Genomic DNA, 18,609 nt, shown 5'->3' with positions numbered 1-18,609 from the left:
TGTCAGGCCAGCCACTGAATCGTCTTTTTTCCCGGGTTTAGTACTTTTTGAAGACATTGTGAAGCGAGCGTAGTTGCAGGCAGGAGGAAGAGCAAAAAGTCTAACAGTTTGGTATGAGAGAAGGGGGAAGGAGGAGTGTGGAGATAGAAAATAGGATGCAGCGCTCATTCTCTGTGACTACTCCATGTGGCTCCCTAAAATATTTTAAGTTACATCCTGTTCTGATTGAGCTATGGTTAGGGAGCTAGCCATGTGCCAGCTGCAAAGTCCATTTGCAGAATTCACAAAAGAGTTGTGTCTCCTACATCAGAACGTTATTCACTGACATCAGTTCAGCATTCAATATGATTATTCCTCAGAAGCTGGTGGGTAAACCGTCCTTGTTGGGTCTCAACCCCTCCCTCTGTAACTGGACCTTGGGCTTCTTAACAGAGACCTCAGACAGTCTGTGCTGGCAGCAATATCTCTAGCTCCATCATGCTGAGCACCAGCAGCCCCCTGCTGTTCACTCTGCTAACGCACGACTGATAGATTCTGTTCTATACCCATCATTAAGTTTACTGATGGCACAACAGAGGTTGGCCACATCAGCAACAATGATGAATCAGCATACAGAGAGGATTGGACTTCAAGCTGTTGCAGGCTGACCACTCCCTACTGTACATCAACAGCTCCTCCATGGAGAGAATCTGAAGCATCAAATTTCTTGAGAGTGCACATCATGGATGATCTCACCTGGCCCTTCAACACCACCTCTTTAGTCAAAAAAGTACAGCAGCACCTCTATCTCCTGAAGAGATCGAGACAAGTGAGGCTCTCCACATTCTGCTAGAGCAGCATCAAGAAGGTCTTGTATGGTATGGGAAGCACAAGGCATCTGACCTTAAGACCCTGCAATGGATTGTGATGACTGCTGAGGGAGTCATTGGGGTCTCTCTCCCCTCAATACAGGACAGTACCAGAAGTGTTCTTCATAGAGCCCTCAGCATTGTCAAGGAACCCTCCCATCCATCCCGCAATCTCTTTGACTTCTTACAGTCGAGCAGAAGATACTCCAGTATAAGAACAAGGACTGTTATGCCGTGTAACAGCTTCTTCCCCCAGGCTATAAGATTTTTGAACACCCTGCTACCACCCAGTACACATTATTTATGACAGTGCCATTAGCATTACACTGTTGTATATTTAGCTGCATTTTGTACATTCACTTAATGTCAACTTGCACATCTATAGTATTTTTTTTATTATCTGTTAGTACTATTGTGTTACTATTATTTTATATCCTGTATGTGATATCATCATCATCATCATCAGGTGCCATGCCCAGTTTGAGCTTTGACTGCCATGGCCCACACACTCCTGTTTCGGGTCAAGTGGATCAATTCATTGGTATTCATTTCCAGTTCTCTGGCTACTGCCTCCATCATCATTTGTTTTTGCCTTCCTCTTGCTTTCTTCCCTTCAATCCTTCCCATAATTACCATGCATCCTAACTCCTCCTTCCTAATCAGATGTCCAATGAAGTCACGTTGCCTTTTCATGATCTCATACATTATTTCTCTTTTTGTGTTTGTTCTGTTCATGACATCCTTGTTAGATATTCATTTCCTCCATGATATTCTTTGCATCCTCCTCAAAAACCACATCTCTGTTGCTTCAATTCATTTACTCATGTTACTAGATATTGTCCAACATTCTGAGCCATATAACATAACTGGATAAACGTAACATTTCAGTGCTCTGAGGCGGGTTGTCATGCCTAGTTTAGTGTTGGTCAGTATACTTTTCATTCTCGTAAAAGTGTCTTTTGCTATCCCTATTCTTCTTTTGATGTCCATGTCACACCTGCCATCTGATGTCACCCAGCTTCCCAAGTAGCAAAAGTTCTGTACTTGTTTTATGTCTTCCCCATTTATTCTCAGCCTGCAGATAAGATTCTCCTTCTTCTTGGGTAGCACCATACATTTTTGTCAAAGGTACAAGAAACGCGATATTGATGTTAAGGATACTATCAGAACAAGCTATTCAAGTGCAAAAAGACCTGTTTGTTTGTTTTATCGACCACACAAAAGCACTTGATAAAGTGAAGCACAACAAGTTATTCGAAATATTACAGGAAACTCTGGATCTAGTTTCAAAAGACCTCTGCCTAATCAGAAATCTGTACTGGGAACAAACTGCTGCTGTAAGAATAGATGGAGAAGTGAGTCAGTTTACGAAAATCAACAAAGGCATTAGTCAAAGGTGTGTTTTCTCCCCTGATTTGCTTAATGTGTACAGTGAAACAATATTACTAAAAATAAGAGACAGCTTGGGAGTCAAAGTTGACGGTGAAAACATCAATAATTTTAGATATGCAGATGACACTGTGTTAATTGCAAGTATGGAGGAAGAACTACAAAACTTAATTGATATAGTTGTTGAAGAAAGTATGTGATATATGTACTGTAATTTGTCCCAGAATTTTGTTTCATTTAGCTGTATACATGTGTACAACTGATGACAATAAACTTGAAATTGAAAACAGATATCTGATATTCCATATGAACAACTAAATCCTGTGGAATCAAAGTTCAAAAATGTGTTAATAAAGTACATACATGGTACCATACATTACCTTGAGATTCATTTTCTTGCAGGTATTTCAGGAAAAAAATAGAATTTACAAAACAAATTATACATAAACAAAGACTGGCAAACAGCCAAGGTGTAAAAGAAGACAAGCTGTGCAAATAAAAAAAATACCGATAAAAATGAGTTGTGAAGACTCCATGAAAGTGAGTTGTTAAGACTGTAGAATCAGTTCAGAGTAGTGGTGATGGAAACTATCCATACCGGTTTAGCGTCCTGACGATTTTACAGTAATAACCATTCCTGAACCTAGTGATGCGGAACCCAAAGCTTCTGTGCTTCCTGCCCAATGGCAGTAACAAAAAGAGAGAATGGCATGTATGGTTTGGGTCTTTGATAACAGATGCTGCTTCCTTGAGGCAGTGCTCTAAGTAAAACGTACTCAATGGTAGGGAGTGCTTTGCCTGTGATGGACTGGGCTGTGTCCAACACCTCCTGTAGCCTTTTCCATTTCTGGGCATTTGGGTTTCCATACCAGGCAGTGATGAAACCAGTCAGGATATTTTTCCTTCCATGTGCCAATTTGTCACCTCCAACAACAGTGGTATCATCCGCAAACTTACATGTAGCATTGGAGCTGACTTAGCTGCATAACCAGAAGTATAAAAGTGAGTAGAGCAGGAGGCTAAACACACAGTACTACGGTACACCTGTGCTGATGGAGAGTGTGAAGGAGATATCATTGTCAATCTGAACTAACTGGGGTCTGCCAGTCAGGTATCAGGGATCCAGTTCACAGGTAGGTACCAAAGCCCAGGTGTTGAGGTCAGTGATAAGTTGAGGTTATGATAGTACTGAATGCAAAGCTAATCTGGAAGATCAGAAAGGTAATTTATGCGTGGAGCCAAAAGAGATGGGGGTGATCTTAAATGGATTTTTTTTGCATCTGTGTTTACTCAGGAGACAGACAGAAAAGCTATAGTTGTGAGGCAATGCAGCAGCGAGATCATGGACCCTATACAGATTATAAAGGAGGAAGTGTTTACCGTCTAGAGGCAAAGTAAGGTGGATTAATCCCCAGGGCCTGACAAAGTATTTCCTTGGACCTTGTGGGAAGTTAGTGCATAAATTGCAAGAACTCTAATAGAGATATTAAAAATATCCTTAGCCATGGGTGAGATGCTGGGGGATTGGAGGTTAGCTAATGTTGTTCCATTGTTTAAGCAAGGCTCCAAGAATAAGACTGGAAATAATAGGTTGGTGAGCCTGACATCAGTAGTGGGAAAACTTTTGGGAGATATTCTAAGGGACTGAAAATATGAGTATTTGAATAGACATGGATTGATTAAAGATAGTTAGAATGGCTTTGTGCGTCTTTTTAATTAGGTGCAATCGTGAACAATAGCCAGATCAGAAATGCTGATCAAGTCAACTAGTTCCCAAAGAGAACTCTGATAGGCCAATCAAATGGTTCACTGCTGCTCAGCAATAGAACACAAAAAAAATCATATGTACAATTAAGAAACATTAAAAAATAGTAGGAATACTGGAGTGATGATGATCATGATGAAGTCTGCTGGGGAGAGATATTTATACACATGCTGTGCTACATAATTCAAAGAGATTGAAGGATAAGGTTGCAGGGTGACAAAACGTGGCAGGAGCACTTGGAACTAAAAACTAATCCCTACCGGGAGAAAACAGCACCTTTTCTTTCCGCACTGTTCTCCAGCAGTTTAAGGACAAAGTCCAGCTGGAACATAACTCACAAGTGCTCTTGAAAGTCAGATACTAACTAATTACAGTTACCAGGAAAGCTGATGAAGGCAAGGCAGTGGATGTTGTTTACATGGACTTTATCAAGGCAGTCACACGTGGGAGGTTGGTCAAGAAGGTTCAGTCGCTTGGCATTCAAGATGAGGTATAAATTGGATTAGTCATTGGCTTTGTGGGAGAAGCTGGAGAGTGGTGTAGATGGCTGCCTCGCTGACTGGAGGCCTGTGCCACAGGGATCAGTGCTAGGTCCACTGTTGTTTGTCATCTATATCAATGACCTGGATGATAATGTGGTTAAATGTATTGGCAAATTTGCAGATGACACCAAGACTAGAGATGTGACAGTGAGGAAGGCTATCATGGATTGCAGAGGGATCCGGACCAGCTGCTAAATGGGCTAAAAATGGCAAATGAAATTTAATGCAGATAAGTGTGAGGTGTTGCCCTTTGGGAAGACCAACCAGAGTAGGTCTTAAATGGCGAGCAGCAGGACACCGAGGAGTAGGGTAGAACAGAAGGATCTGGGAATACAGATCAATGATAATGGCATCACAGGTAGATAGGGTTGTAAAGAAGGCTTTTGACACATTGGCCTTCATAAATCAGTGTACTGAGTTGGAATGTTATGTTGAAATTGTATAGGACATTGTTGAAGCCTAATTTGGAGTATTGTGTGCAGGTTTGCTCACCTACCTTCAGGAAAGAGGAAAATAAGATTTAAAGAGTACAGAGAAAATTTATTAGGACGTTGCAATGACTTGAGGGCCTGAATTATTGGGAAAGGTTGAATAGATTAGGACTTCATTCCCCAGAACACAGAAGATTGAAGGGAGGTTTGCTAACGTATACAAAATTATGAGGGGTACAGATAGGATAAATGCAAGCAGGCTTTTTTCTACTGAGGTCTGGTGAGACTACAACTAGAGGTCATGGGTTAAGTGTGAAAGGTAAAATGTTTAAGGGGAACATGAGGGGGAACTTCTTCACTCAAGAGGATGGTGAGAGTGCGAATCAAGTTGCCAGTGCAAATGGTGGATGTAGAATCAATTAAAACATCTAAGAAAAATTGGGTAGGTACATAGATAAGAGAGGTATCACAGGCTATGGTCCGAGTGCAGGTCAATGGGACTAGGCAGGTTAATGGTTTGGCACAGACTAATGGCCGAAGAGCCTGTTTTTGTACTGGAGTACTCAAAAACTCTATTCTATGAATCTATGGTCAATGAAGAGCATCCTGATGTATGCATCTTCATTGCCCAGGTTTCCAGAGCAAAGTGAAGAGCCATGGAAATTACATCTGCTATTGACCTGTTGTGACAGTAGGCAAATTGGAGTGGATTCAGGTCACCCCTCAGTCAGGAATTATGTTTCTTGTGGGAACCTTTATAGCGATTCATGTGGCAGTACATAATAAATTTCAAAACTCATTGCCTAGTGAGAGTTCAATTTTTCAAACTGGCAGAAATAGATGTAATGATGAGACTTGGTACTGATACCGAACCTGAGAAAATATTACTACTGAAAACCCTAAAAATGTTGGCAACACTTGTCATGATGCTGATTATGAGAAATATTACTTTTAGTTTTACTAAATACAGCCAACCTAACCCACTTGAGACATCCAATTATTAAAATTACATTATGGCATTGCAAACTATATCTATAAAGAGCATAACCAGCAGTACATATCCTTGGATTTAATTTTTTTTTAAGTATTTATTTACTGCTGTATTCCTAATAATAAAAGGAGTTCTAAAATTTCACTTTTAGATAAAATGTGTTTAGTAATACAAGATTACCAATTTACTTGCTAATTTTTCATCTCAAATACAATATTGCCAATAGAAATGAAGTTCTCCTAGGGTACTACTTAATAAAACTCAGAATCAGGTTTAATATTACCGGAATATGTTGTAAAATTTGTTAACAGCAGCAGCGGTACAATGCAATAAATAAGTAAATCAATTATAGTAAGTATATATATGTAAATTAAATAGCTAAATTAAAAATAGTGCAAAAATAGAAAAAATACAATACAAAAAGTGAAGTAGTATTCATGGAAACAACAGGAATTCTGCAGATGCAGATTCATGGGTTCAATGTCCATTTAGAAACTGGAGGGCAGAGGGGAAAAAGCTGTTCCTGAATCTCTGAGTGTGTGTCTTCAGTCTTCTGTACCTCCTCGCTAACGGTAACAATAAAAAGAGGGTATGTCCTGGGTTATGGGGGTCCTTAATAATGGGTGTAACCTTTCTGAGGCACCGCTCCTTTCAAGTAAAATTGAAGAACAATCTGAAAACCAAGGATCTTATCTCCTTCACAACAGGTCAAATAATTAACCCTAACATGAGGAAATCTGCAGATGCTGGAATTTCAAGCAACACACATAAAAATTGCTGATGAACGTAGCAGGCCAGGCAGCATCTATAGGAAGAGATACAGTCGATGTTTCGGGCTGAGACCCTTTCACGTTACACAAGATAAATTTACTTGCTTTCACATGTGCAATGCACATTCCATGCCATAAAGTGACTGAATACAAAGTATGTAAATTTCTCTGCACAGGCATAATAGAATCATAAAAGTAATCAAACAGCACTCAATATAGGTCACACTGTAGTACTGAAAACCACACAACGTTAATTATATCAAATCTGTCCACAATAAAGCATTCTGCTACGTCAGAACATAAGTTAATAGGGCCATCATTTAATCGGGGCAGACACTTATTTGGGCCAACTCTTAAAAAACAAAAACTAATTGAGAAAATAGCCAGGATTCCTTTCCCCCCATTTGAAACACTATACTGCTTAATTGGGCAGGAGACAGTTGCTGAACAGTTTCTAACCAGCATCTGTCATAGTTACTTTTGTGGCTGCTAGATGATGCACTGTGCTTACAGTGAAGAAATTTTAAATAGTGCCAGTTGCCTGTGCTTGTGTTCAAAAACCAGTGATTTTTATCACTGATAGTTGGCGAAAAATAAGCATTAAGACAATTCAGAACTATGTTGCTCACTGCAGTTTCAAGCATTCAGGCTTGAAGATGCCAGAAATGGGCAAGAGTGAAAATGAAACGATTTCACTACTTCAACAAGTTAGGAACTGCAAAGAATTTGACGGTATTGGCAAACTTCTTGAATATTACAATGAAAATGAAGACTTGGAGGATGCAATTGTCAAAAGTATTGTATGAAGGCAGTCCATTATCTACACTAGGTGTCTGTGCTCATTCGTTCATTTACAGTCAACCAAAAGAACATAACAGCATATACTCGATGAATTCCTCTGTCGACGACTATTAGGAATTAACACATAGTTTTACAGTACTGTCCTCGGATTGGTAGATCTCTAGTTTGTTCTGCATTTCATTTAAATACGTAATCTGTTGCTCAGTTTGTCTTTTATTATAGCTTTTTAACCATTTCCATGAAACTTCAGCTAATTGGGATAACCACTTAATTAGGCCACAACGTACCAGACCCAATGCATCCCAATGAACCAGAATCCACTGTATTTGATTTAACACCACAAGAAATAAAACTCTGTACTCATATTTCACATCGTGTTTAGACAACTGGACAGCAAACTGATAAATTAAGAAGGCCTTCACTCCACCAACCACAAAAGGCTGGATCTCCCGAAGCCTACCCAAATCATTCTGACTTCCCATCCAGTTCAAAATGTCTGTCCATGACCTTCTCCTCTGCAACAATGAGGCCTTACTCAGTTTGGAGGAGCAACACCTCATATTCTGCCTGAGTAGCCTGATGGCATGAACATCACTTTCTCTAACTTTGGTATTTTCTCCCCCACTCCTCCTTCTCTTTTTACATTCCTCATTTTAGTTTCCCTCTCATCCCTTCTTTTCTCCTCACCTTCCCATCTCCTTCCTCTGATGTCCCTCCTCCATGTCTTTATTCCATGGTCAAACTTCCTCTCTTATTAGATTCCCCTTTCTTCAGCCCCTCACCTCTACCAACGATCACCTCCCAGCTTCTTACTTCATACTGCTCCCACATCCACCCACCCACCTCCCCTCTCACCTGGTTTTACCTACTTTCCAGTCCTTATCAAGGGTCTCAGCCTGAAGTGTCAACTCCTTACACCACTCCATAGATGTTGCCTGACTTGCTGAGTTCCACCAGCATTTTTTGTATTATTGTTGAAAAGCTTAATCCTGAACCACCATTAATTTATTTCCAATATTTTTATTATTAATTTTACATATAAGAATAGAATACAAGAAAAAATATATATATCAATGCATTATACTAAATTGCATATAAAGACTCCTTACCCTATAGTCATACAGATTAATTAATTCGTAACATTGAAATATAGTAATTTTATTATATAAAAAAAATTTAACCCACTACCAAGACCGAAGCTGATTAGTAAAGGAAAAAAGGGGGAAACAAATTATTAGTCATTATCTGTGCTTTAACAGCAAATCAAAGGTTTCGAAAGTAATTCAAAAAAGGTCCCCACAATGTTTGAAAGTCTTGGCTAGATTCAATTTACCTACTTAGGTGTAACAATTACTAAAAACTATAAGCGACTATTTAAAGAAAATTTTCTTACCCTATTGAATCACGTAAAAAGGATACTATCAAATTGGTCGCCTCTTTCGTTATCGCTGATTGGCCGAATTAACTCTATTAAAATGAATATATTACCTAAATTTATATATCTTTTTCAGGCATTGCCTATTTTTATTCCTAAGTCTTTCTTTGATTCTCTTGACTCTATTATATCTTCTTATATATGGAAGAATAAGCGTTCTAGATTAAATAAAATTCATCTTCAGAAAGATAAAAAGAATGGAAAATTAGCCTTACCAAACTTCAGATTTTATTATTGGGCAATTAATATAAGAAATCTTCCATTTTGGTTATATTACATTAATCGTGAGGATTGCTGATGTGGGTTTTTTTAGAAGCTAACTCTGTTAATAAATTTTCTATTATTTCTCTCCTTGGATCCTCACTTCCTTTGTTTCTGAGTAAGTTAACTGATAATCTGGTAGTTAAACACAATATGAGAATTTGGATACAATTCCGAAAATACTTTGGCTTATTGAGATTTTCTCTGTCGAGTCCCATTTTTTCTAAATTTTTTTAAAACCCTCTATGATTGATGTGGCTTTTAAAGAATGGGATAGATTAGGTATTAAATGCTTTCAGGACTTTGTAGAGGAAAGTCTCTTTTCGTTTGAACAACTGTCAACTAAATATAGTTTACCCAAAACTCATTTTTTTGATATGTACAAATAAGAGATTTTTTACTGTCTCGAACCACCATTAATAACTGAATTAACCTGCAAACAGAAACACTAATAATATGAATGAACAAGAATCCTCAGTGACTGATATCACAGCTGAAGATGGTTTCCTTATGTGAACAAAAAGAATTTTTCAGTGAGTGCAATATAGAATTCAGTAGTTAAAGTGGAATGAATAAAGAAATTATAAGTAGATCCCTGTACTGCAAAAGACTGAATGTGGCAACAGCTTTGAGATGAGCTTTGTAAGCTTTGTAATTAAAAGATTATAAAAAAACAAGTACAATAGCATCCCTTCAGATTAGCACAAATCACTTAAGAGATCAGAACTAAAAACCTAATTCAATTTTTTTACTTTTTGGGTTGAGTGCGGATCCAAATGTAGTTACATCATCATGGTGTAGGTTGAGTTCAGATGATATCTCAACCAAACTAATCATAATTCTAAGCGTGATAAGATTTCTGTAAACCACAGGATAAATACAGATAGCTATCAAATGCACCATTCTGAAACACCATGGCAAAGTAATTGTAAGAAGGTAATCTTATCTTTCATCTTTTTCAGTTCACCCACATCAATTAAATACTACTTTAACAAGATACAATGGAAATAAAAACTATACCTGTTGCAGGGGCATTGTGGTTTGAAACGTTGTCCATTGTAACTGACCAACTAGTCTCAGACGCTGGTCGAGAAGTGCTCTGTTGTTCAACTACCTTGACTGCTGCTAATGCATCAGCAGGAAAGTTCTGTATATCCACAGACACCAGGCATACAAGCTGATCTGAAATTTTTTTTTAGTAAAGAGTATTAAATCAAAACAAGAATGTACAAATCATAGTACCACTGGCCACACTGCACAAATGTAATATTGAGTCAAACACACAGAACAAATTGATGAGTGAAGAATAATTTTAGAAAGTCTCCTGCATTTTTGTAATAAGTTCAGTAGATAAGTGTTCAGAATCAGGTTTATTATCACCGGCATGTGACGTGAAATTTGTTAACTTAGCAGCAGCAGTTCAATGCAATATATAATCTAGTAGAGAAATAATAATAATAAAAAATAAAATAAAAATAATACTAATAATCATTAAACAAGTAAATTAATTATGTATGTTAACACGAGGAATTCTGCAGATGCTAGAAATTCAAGCAACACACATCAAAGCTGCTGGTGAACGCAGTAGGCCAGGCAACATCTCTAGGAAGAGGTACAGTCGATGTTTCGGGCTGAGACCCTTCATCAGGACTAACTGAAGGAAGAACTAGTAAGAGATTTGAAAGTGGGAGGGGGAGGGGGAGGGGGAGATCCAAAATGATAGGAGAAGACAGGAGGGGGAGGGATGGAGCCAAGAGCTGGACAGGTGATTGGCAAAAGGGATATGAGAGGATCACGGGACAGGAGGCCTAGGGAGAAAGAAAAGGGGGATGGGGGGAGAAAAACCCAGAGGATGGGCAAGGGGTATAGTCAGAGGGACAGAGGAAGAAAAAGAAGAGAGAGAGAAAGAATGTGTGCATATAAATAACTAACGGATGGGGTATGAGGGGGAGGTGGGGCATTAGTGGAAGTTTGAGAAGTCAATGTTCATGCCATCAGGTTGGAGGCTACCCAGACGGAATATAAGGTGCTGTTCCTCCAACCTGAGTGTGGCTTCATCTTTACAGTAGAGGAGGCCGTGGATAGACATATCAGAATGGGAATGGGATGTGGAATTAAAATGTGTGGCCACTGGGAGATCCTGCTTTCTCTGGCAGACAGAGCGTAGGTGTTCAGCAAAACGGTCCCCCAGTCTGCGTTGGGTCTCGCCAATATATAGAAGGCCACATCGGGAGCACCGGACGCAGTATATCACCCCAGCCGACTCACAGGTGAAGTGTCGCATCACCTGGAAGGACTGTCTGGGGCCCTGAATGGTGGTAAGGGAGGAAGTGTAAGGGCATGTGTCGCACTTGTACCGCTTACAAGGATAAGTGTTAGGAGGGAGATCAGTGGGGAGGACGAATGGACAAGGGAGTCGCGTAGGGAGCGATCCCTGCGGAAAGCAGAGGGGGGTGGAGGGAAAGATGTGCTTAGTGGTGGGATCCCGTTGGAGGTGGCGGAAGTTATGGAGAATAATATGTTGGACCCGGAGGCTGGTGGGGTGGTAGGTGAGGACCAGGGGAACCCTATTCCTAGAGGGGTGGCGGGAGGATGGAGTGAGAGCAGATATGCGTGAAATGGGGGAGATGCGTTTGAGAGCAGAGTTGATGGTGAAGGAAGGGAAGCCCCTTTCTTTAAAAATCGAGGACATCTCCCTCGTCCCGGAATGAACATCCTGAGAGCAGATGCGGCAGAGGCGGAGGAATTGCGCGAAGGGGATGGCATTTTTGCAAGAAACAGCGTGAGAAGAGGAATAGTCCAGATAGCTGTGAGAGTCAGTAGGCTGCGTCCTCCGTCTCCGCCGCATCTGCTCTCAGGATGAGGCTTTTCATATAGTCCTCTATATGAAATTTGAAGTTCATGGAACTTGGGGTTAATTATTCAGCTATTTTTTTAAACATTCTAAAATAGAACAACAGACCACATTGGAATGGTGGGCACATTCTCAAGACGGCCTATGCATCTAGAGCTAATCCACAGAATCAGTGTTCTCGATACATCAATTTACAGTTAGAATTAATTCAGATAAAGATGTGATGAAACCATCTGTGATGTGATGAAACTCATAACATAATGATGAGCTATCAGAAGCAGTGCACTGTGAGTAATCATAAATTTCTTAAAAAATCAATAGATTAAACACAGGGACAAAATCAAAGCGTTATATTTCAATACAAGTAAAGTGAGGCTATCCAAGTTACCCAAAACATATAGAAAAAAATTTCCAAGTAGTGAAAGGCTAAAAAATTGGGTTTCAAAGAGAATGAAGGGTCAACACCTATAAGCCAGAACAATATGATTCCAGCCCTGGAATGGAATACAAGATGGTGGAAGCAGTATTACAGTTAATCAAACTAAGTTAGACTACACTGAGAGCATTTTTGATTACCACACCTCAAGAAAGATGTTGCCCTAGACTGCTAAGAATTAAAGTACAAGGGAATCATATCTGTGAATTTCAGAAATTTAGATGACCAAAGACAATTGATAGAATAAATATGGATAAACTACTTCTTCAGGAGACATAGTTTGGGAATGTGAGGCTCGATGCATAGAGGCATGCTATAAATATTAATGCCAGACCTTTGGGAATAAAGTTAAGGACTTTAAAAAAAGTATAAAGTAGTCCTTCGTACTTCTAAATGCAAGGGACCATAATAGTTTTGAAATTTCTTCTGAGGAAGTATGGCTTATAAAATAAATTTCACTATCAATTACAAACTTAGTATTTTCTCTTGTAAACCTATATAAAGGAGATATATTCAAATTCGGTTTCAACAAACATTATTCTTTTGAGAATACAAATTTTACATGGTACTTAGTGAATTGATGATCCTCACCAATGCATATTCTAATTAAGAAAAACAAAATTTCCTAATTAGTTGTCTAGGGCATCTGGACAAATACATTGCAGTGGATACGTGGAAACACTGAAGTTTATAGCTACTCGAATGCTCTGCTCTCGTCATTATTAGTTTACTATAGTTCCCTTCACATTCAGTCTTTATTTTTCTGGTGCTTCATCTAATTTTTCAACTTGCTTTTTAAATTTATGCACACTTAAGCACATTAGGCACTAGCAAAAACAGTATAATTTTCCAAACAAAAGGAATTTTTGAAGAAAATGGAGAGTGCATGAGGAGGCATGGAAAATGTATTTTCTGAAACAACCACAAAGGAATGGTGATAAATTTATGGGGAACTTATAGTCTTTCTCCAATTGAGCACTTACACAAAAACTACTAAAATCTCAGCAATGTTTCATGTGAATGAAAAGTAGGCACGAACCACATTTCATCATTATAACTTACCAATACTTCTTTCCACTTTGATGATTTTGGTGCAGGTCATCTCTCCCAGACTCGATAACATATACAGAGCTTCCAAACTAGCAAGTAACAGTAATATATCTTGGAGGGATAAATGGTTCACAATCTCACGATAGGATTCCTGTTCCACACATTCACAGATAATATCTACATTCTCTTCAATTTTGCAAAGTTTAGCCAAGATCTCCATACCTGGAATCAAGAAAAAAAAAATCAGCATTAAATATTAGTATTAAATAAATAGTTTAACTTGTACCTTGTAGACAGCTTTGCATTAAAAGAGACAGTTAAAACAACGATTAACACCATTAAAATTAAATAACAGCTATAATAATGGCAAATCACTCCCCAGTGGCAAACTATAATTTGATAAGTGCTGCAAATTAAGTAAAAAAGAAAATACAGCAATGATGCACTAATCATCAGCAATTATAAAGAAAAAAATATTTTGGCTATGTGAACTTTTGTTCAAATCTGCTTATGTATTCTCAAATTGAGACAAATTCTCAACAACCTTGACTGTTAACTCAAGTCAATCAAATATTTTTTAAACAGGAAAACTGAAAACCTAGGGCCAAAGTGCTCATTACCTATGGGTTAATAATGTAACTTATGAAAGTCAGGGTTTTAGTGTATGAATGTAGAGATTAATAATGTGTCTGGGGCATTGAACATAGTACAATGTAGATGTAAACTCCTGAGAGCACCTGCTTATCAAAACTCTGAACACCATACAAAATAGGTTTACAGTCATGATATGCCTGGAATAGCTGCATTGTGCTTTACTAGGTGTGTGCTAAAGGTACAAACCTTTAAACACTCATAAAAGGATGATAAAAAAAAAAACTATAAGGAGCTATCCTACCTTATAGTTTCTCTTCTGGTCTCCAAATGTAGTATCTAACCATAGACATATAATTGCACCAACCACATGATGTGATCAGTGTTTAAGCCATGATACATAGGTGCCACATAAATATATTAAAATGCTAACTTTGCAAAACTGGTCAACCTTGGCAGCTCTGTGACGATTGTATAACTAACCTTAACAGACTCATTAAATATTTCAATTTACAATACAGTTTGTACAGTAAACCATGTGAGATGCTTTATAATATCAAAGCAAAAGTGCACTTGTTTTAATTTGCTTTATTTAACTTTATTATGCAGAGTACAGCATAGCTAGAGGATGATTTCTGCTCAAAGGCAAACAAAATATTTAATAATTAAGAATTTCTTTAATAAAAAAGGAGATATGGCTTGAGATAATCTGCAAATTGGATTAGAATAAGGAAGGATAAGTCAAGTTTTGAGTGAGTCCTTTGAGCTTTACTGAGGGTATAGAGAAGAACTTAAATTAAGTGAGAGAGAAAAAAAGGACATGAATTAGCCTTATTAAGTAGGATTAAGAGAATCCCAAAACTGTTTAAAAGTACATTCAAAGCAAGAAGTTAGTCAGACCCTCTCAGGCACCAAAAGCAAAATCAGCCGGGGGATACAAGTCTGGTATTAAATGAATACTTCTCATCAGTAAACACCAGGAAGAAGAAAATGGAGGATGGAGAGTTAGAGCAGAGGGTATGCTGATATTCTGGATAACAGAAAGAACTGTGACAGATACTGGCAGACATGAAGGTGGATTAATCTCTCAGGCCTGAGAAGCAAGGAGGGCAATTGCTGGGATTCTGATGGAGATTTCTGCAATTTTGTTAGCCAGGTGAGAGATACAAGGCTGGAAAATAGTTAATGTTATTCACATATACAAAAAGGGCAATAGAGATAAGACAGAAAACTATGCAATTCAGCCTTACATCAATAGTGGGGGAATTATTGGAAAAAAATCTAAAGGACACTTTGAAATTTAGAAACTGATTAGGTGTCAACATAGTTTGTGCGGGGGGAACAGTACCAAGCTTTTTTTTAACCATAACCATATAAACATATAACAATTACAGCACGGAAATAGGCCATCTTGGCCCTTCTAGTCCGTGCTGAACTCTTACCCTATCCTAGTCCCATCGACCTGCACTCAGCCCATAACCCTCCATTCCTTTCCTGTCCATATATCTATCCAATTTAACTTTAAACGACAACATCGAACCTGCCACAACCACTTCTGCTGGAAGCTCATTCCACATAGCTACCACTCTCTGAGTAAAGAAGTTCCCCCTCATGTTACCCCTAAACTTTTGTCCTCTGATTCTCAACCCATGCCCTCTTGTTTGAATCTCCCCCACTCTCAATGGAAAAAGTCTAACCACGTCAACTCTATCAATGCCCCTCATCATTTTAAACACCTCTATCAAGTCTCCCCTCAACCTTCTACGCTCCAAAGAATAAAGACCTAACTTGTTCAACCTTTCTCTGTAACTTAGGAGATGAAACCCAGGCAACATTTTAGCAAACCTCCTCTGTACTCTCTCAATTTTATTGACATCCTTCCTATAATTCGGTGACCAGAACTGTACACAATACTCCAGATTTGGCCTTACCAATGCCTTATACAAATTCAATATTACATCCCAACTCCTATACTCAATGCTCTGATTAATAAAGGCCAGCAAACCAAAAGCTTTCTTCACTACCCTATCTACATGAGATTCCATCTTCAGGGAACTATGCACCATTATCCCTAGATCCCTCTGTTCTAAAGCATTCTTTAATACCCTACCATTTACCATGTATGTCCTATTTTGATTAGTTCTACCAAAATGTAGCACCTCACATTTTTCAGCATTAAACTCCATCTGCCATCTTTCAGCCCACTCTTCCAACTGTCCTAAATCTCTCTGCAAGTTTTGAAAACCTACCTCATCATCCACTTTTATATTCCTTAAAAGTGCCAGTACTTCCCCTTCTTTAATTGTCATACTTTCCATAACTACCCTACTTGTTTCCTTTACCTCACACAATTCAATATCCTTCTCCTTAGTGAATACGGAAGAAAAGAAATTGTTCAAAATCTCCCCCATCTCTTTTGGCTCCGCACATAGCCGTCCACTCTGATTCTCCAAGGAACCAATTTTATCCCTCACTATCCTTTTGCCACTAACATAACTGAAGAAACCCTTTGGATTTATTTTCACCTTACTTGCCAAAGCAGCCTCGTATCTTCTTTTAGCTTTTCTAATTTCTTTCTTAAGATTCTTTTTACATTCTTTATATTCCTCAAGTACCTCATTAACTCCAAGCTGCCTATATTTATTGAAGATCTCTCTCTTTTTCTGAACCAAGTTTCTAATATCTCTTGAAAACCATGGCTCTCTCAAACTTTTAACCTTTCCTTTCAACCTAACAGGAACATAAAGATTCTGAACCCTCAAAATTTCACCTTTAAATGACCTCCATTTCTCTGTTACATTCTTCTCATTAAACAAATTTTAAGGAGGTAACTAAGAAAATTGATGAAGGCAGAGTTTAAGATGTGGTTTACACATGGCCTTATTTATCACTATATTTGACAAGGCCCCACATGGTAAACCAGTTCAGAAGGTTAAGGCACGTGGAATCTATGTTGTATTTGCAAACTCAGTCCAAAATTGGCTTAATGGCAGGAGGCAGAGGCAGAGGTACTGATCAATGGGTGTTTTATGACTGAAAGTCTGTAACTAGTGGATTACTGCAGGTACTGGTACTTGGACCACTGTGGCTGATCAGCAAGTTTGCTGACAGAATAAACAGTGGTGAAGGAGAGTAAAGAAGATACTGAAAGATAACAGAGGGACAAAGGTCAATTGGAAAATTAGGCAGAGCAGTGGCAGGTGAAATTCCATCCCGACAAAAGTGAAGTAATGCATTTTGGAAAGTCATATACCAATCAGGCATATTCAGTAAATGAAGGAACCTCAGGAGTGCTGATATATAGACGGATGTTGGATGTAAATTTATACAGTAATTCCCTGAAAATGGCGACACAGCTGGTTAAGGTAGTGAAGGAAACTTTTGGAGTGCTGAGGCTTTAAGTACAATAGTTGGGATGTCATGTTGCAGCTGTACAAAATGCTGGTCTGGTCACACTTGGAGTATTATGACAGTTCTGGTCAGCACACTACAGGAAGAATGTGGAGAATTAGAAAGAATTTAAAAGAGATTCAGCAGGATGCTGCCTGCAATGTAAGGCTTTACTTATAAGGAGAGATTGGATAGACTAGATTTATTTAAATTGGAACATATGAGGCTGGGGGTGACCTTACAGAGGGTTATAAGATCACGAGGGGTATAAATAGGATAGATATTTTTTCCCCGATGGGGCAAGTCTAGAACTAGAGAACATAGGTTTAAGGTGAAATGGAAGAATTTAAAGGAGAGCTGAGAGAGGCACATTTTTCCACACTGCGTGATGGTTATATGTAACAAACTACCATATGTAGTAGTAGAAGCACATAAAATAGCAATATTTAAAAAGCATTTGGACAGGCACTTGGATAGGAAAGGAGTAGAGGTATACTCTCAAATGGAAGCAAACAGGGTTAGCATAGGTAAGCAGTATTGTGTTATTTTGTGCTGTACAACTCTACAACTCCATGACTCTATGTGTAGCGTATGTATACTGAGTTTAAAAATTACATTGCTACCTTTCAATTAAAGTTAACATCAAAACATATTTGGACTGAGCTAAAGTTTACTAGTATAGCAATTGCCTCCTTTTCTTCCCTCAGTTTCAGTCCCTCAAACTGGACTGGTCAAGGAACACTGAAGGCTGTCTACAACAGGGGTCCCCAACCTTTTTCGCACTGCGAACCGGTTTCATATTGACAATATTCTTGCGGACCGGCTGACCAGTGGGGGGGTAGGATTGCCAATGAACAAGAGTAGCAGTCATATACGTTGGGTTTACCCGGAGAAAGATTACAATGACCATGAAGCCTTGCACGGGAACCAGTGCGCATGCGTAATTTGCGCGTACATGCCAATTTCCTTCTACAAATCGTTTTTGGCGATTCTGTTCGGGGGGGGTGTTAGGGTTAATCACGAATGCAATATAGGCGATAAACGGCTAATACACT

General features: G+C 38.7%; 1 protein-coding gene across 2 annotated transcripts in view; it reads right to left on the bottom strand.

Moving 5' to 3' along the window:
- Window positions 1–18,609, bottom strand: part of LOC140195241 (AT-rich interactive domain-containing protein 2-like) — a 385,533-nt gene that overhangs the window by 49,061 nt on the left and 317,863 nt on the right. For both annotated transcript variants that reach the window (XM_072253261.1, XM_072253260.1), the window contains exons 10-11: window positions 13,586–13,795; window positions 10,254–10,415 (exon numbers count right to left, since the gene is read on the bottom strand). In XM_072253261.1, coding sequence (XP_072109362.1) covers window positions 10,254–10,415; window positions 13,586–13,795 — 372 coding nt within the window. The remainder of the gene's footprint in view (window positions 1–10,253; window positions 10,416–13,585; window positions 13,796–18,609) is intronic.

The sequence above is a fragment of the Mobula birostris genome, chromosome 3, assembly GCF_030028105.1.
Source record: "Mobula birostris isolate sMobBir1 chromosome 3, sMobBir1.hap1, whole genome shotgun sequence".
NCBI lineage: Eukaryota > Metazoa > Chordata > Chondrichthyes > Myliobatiformes > Myliobatidae > Mobula > Mobula birostris.
Note: the sequence above shows the minus strand (reverse complement) of the source record. Positions and strands in the feature narration are given on the sequence as shown.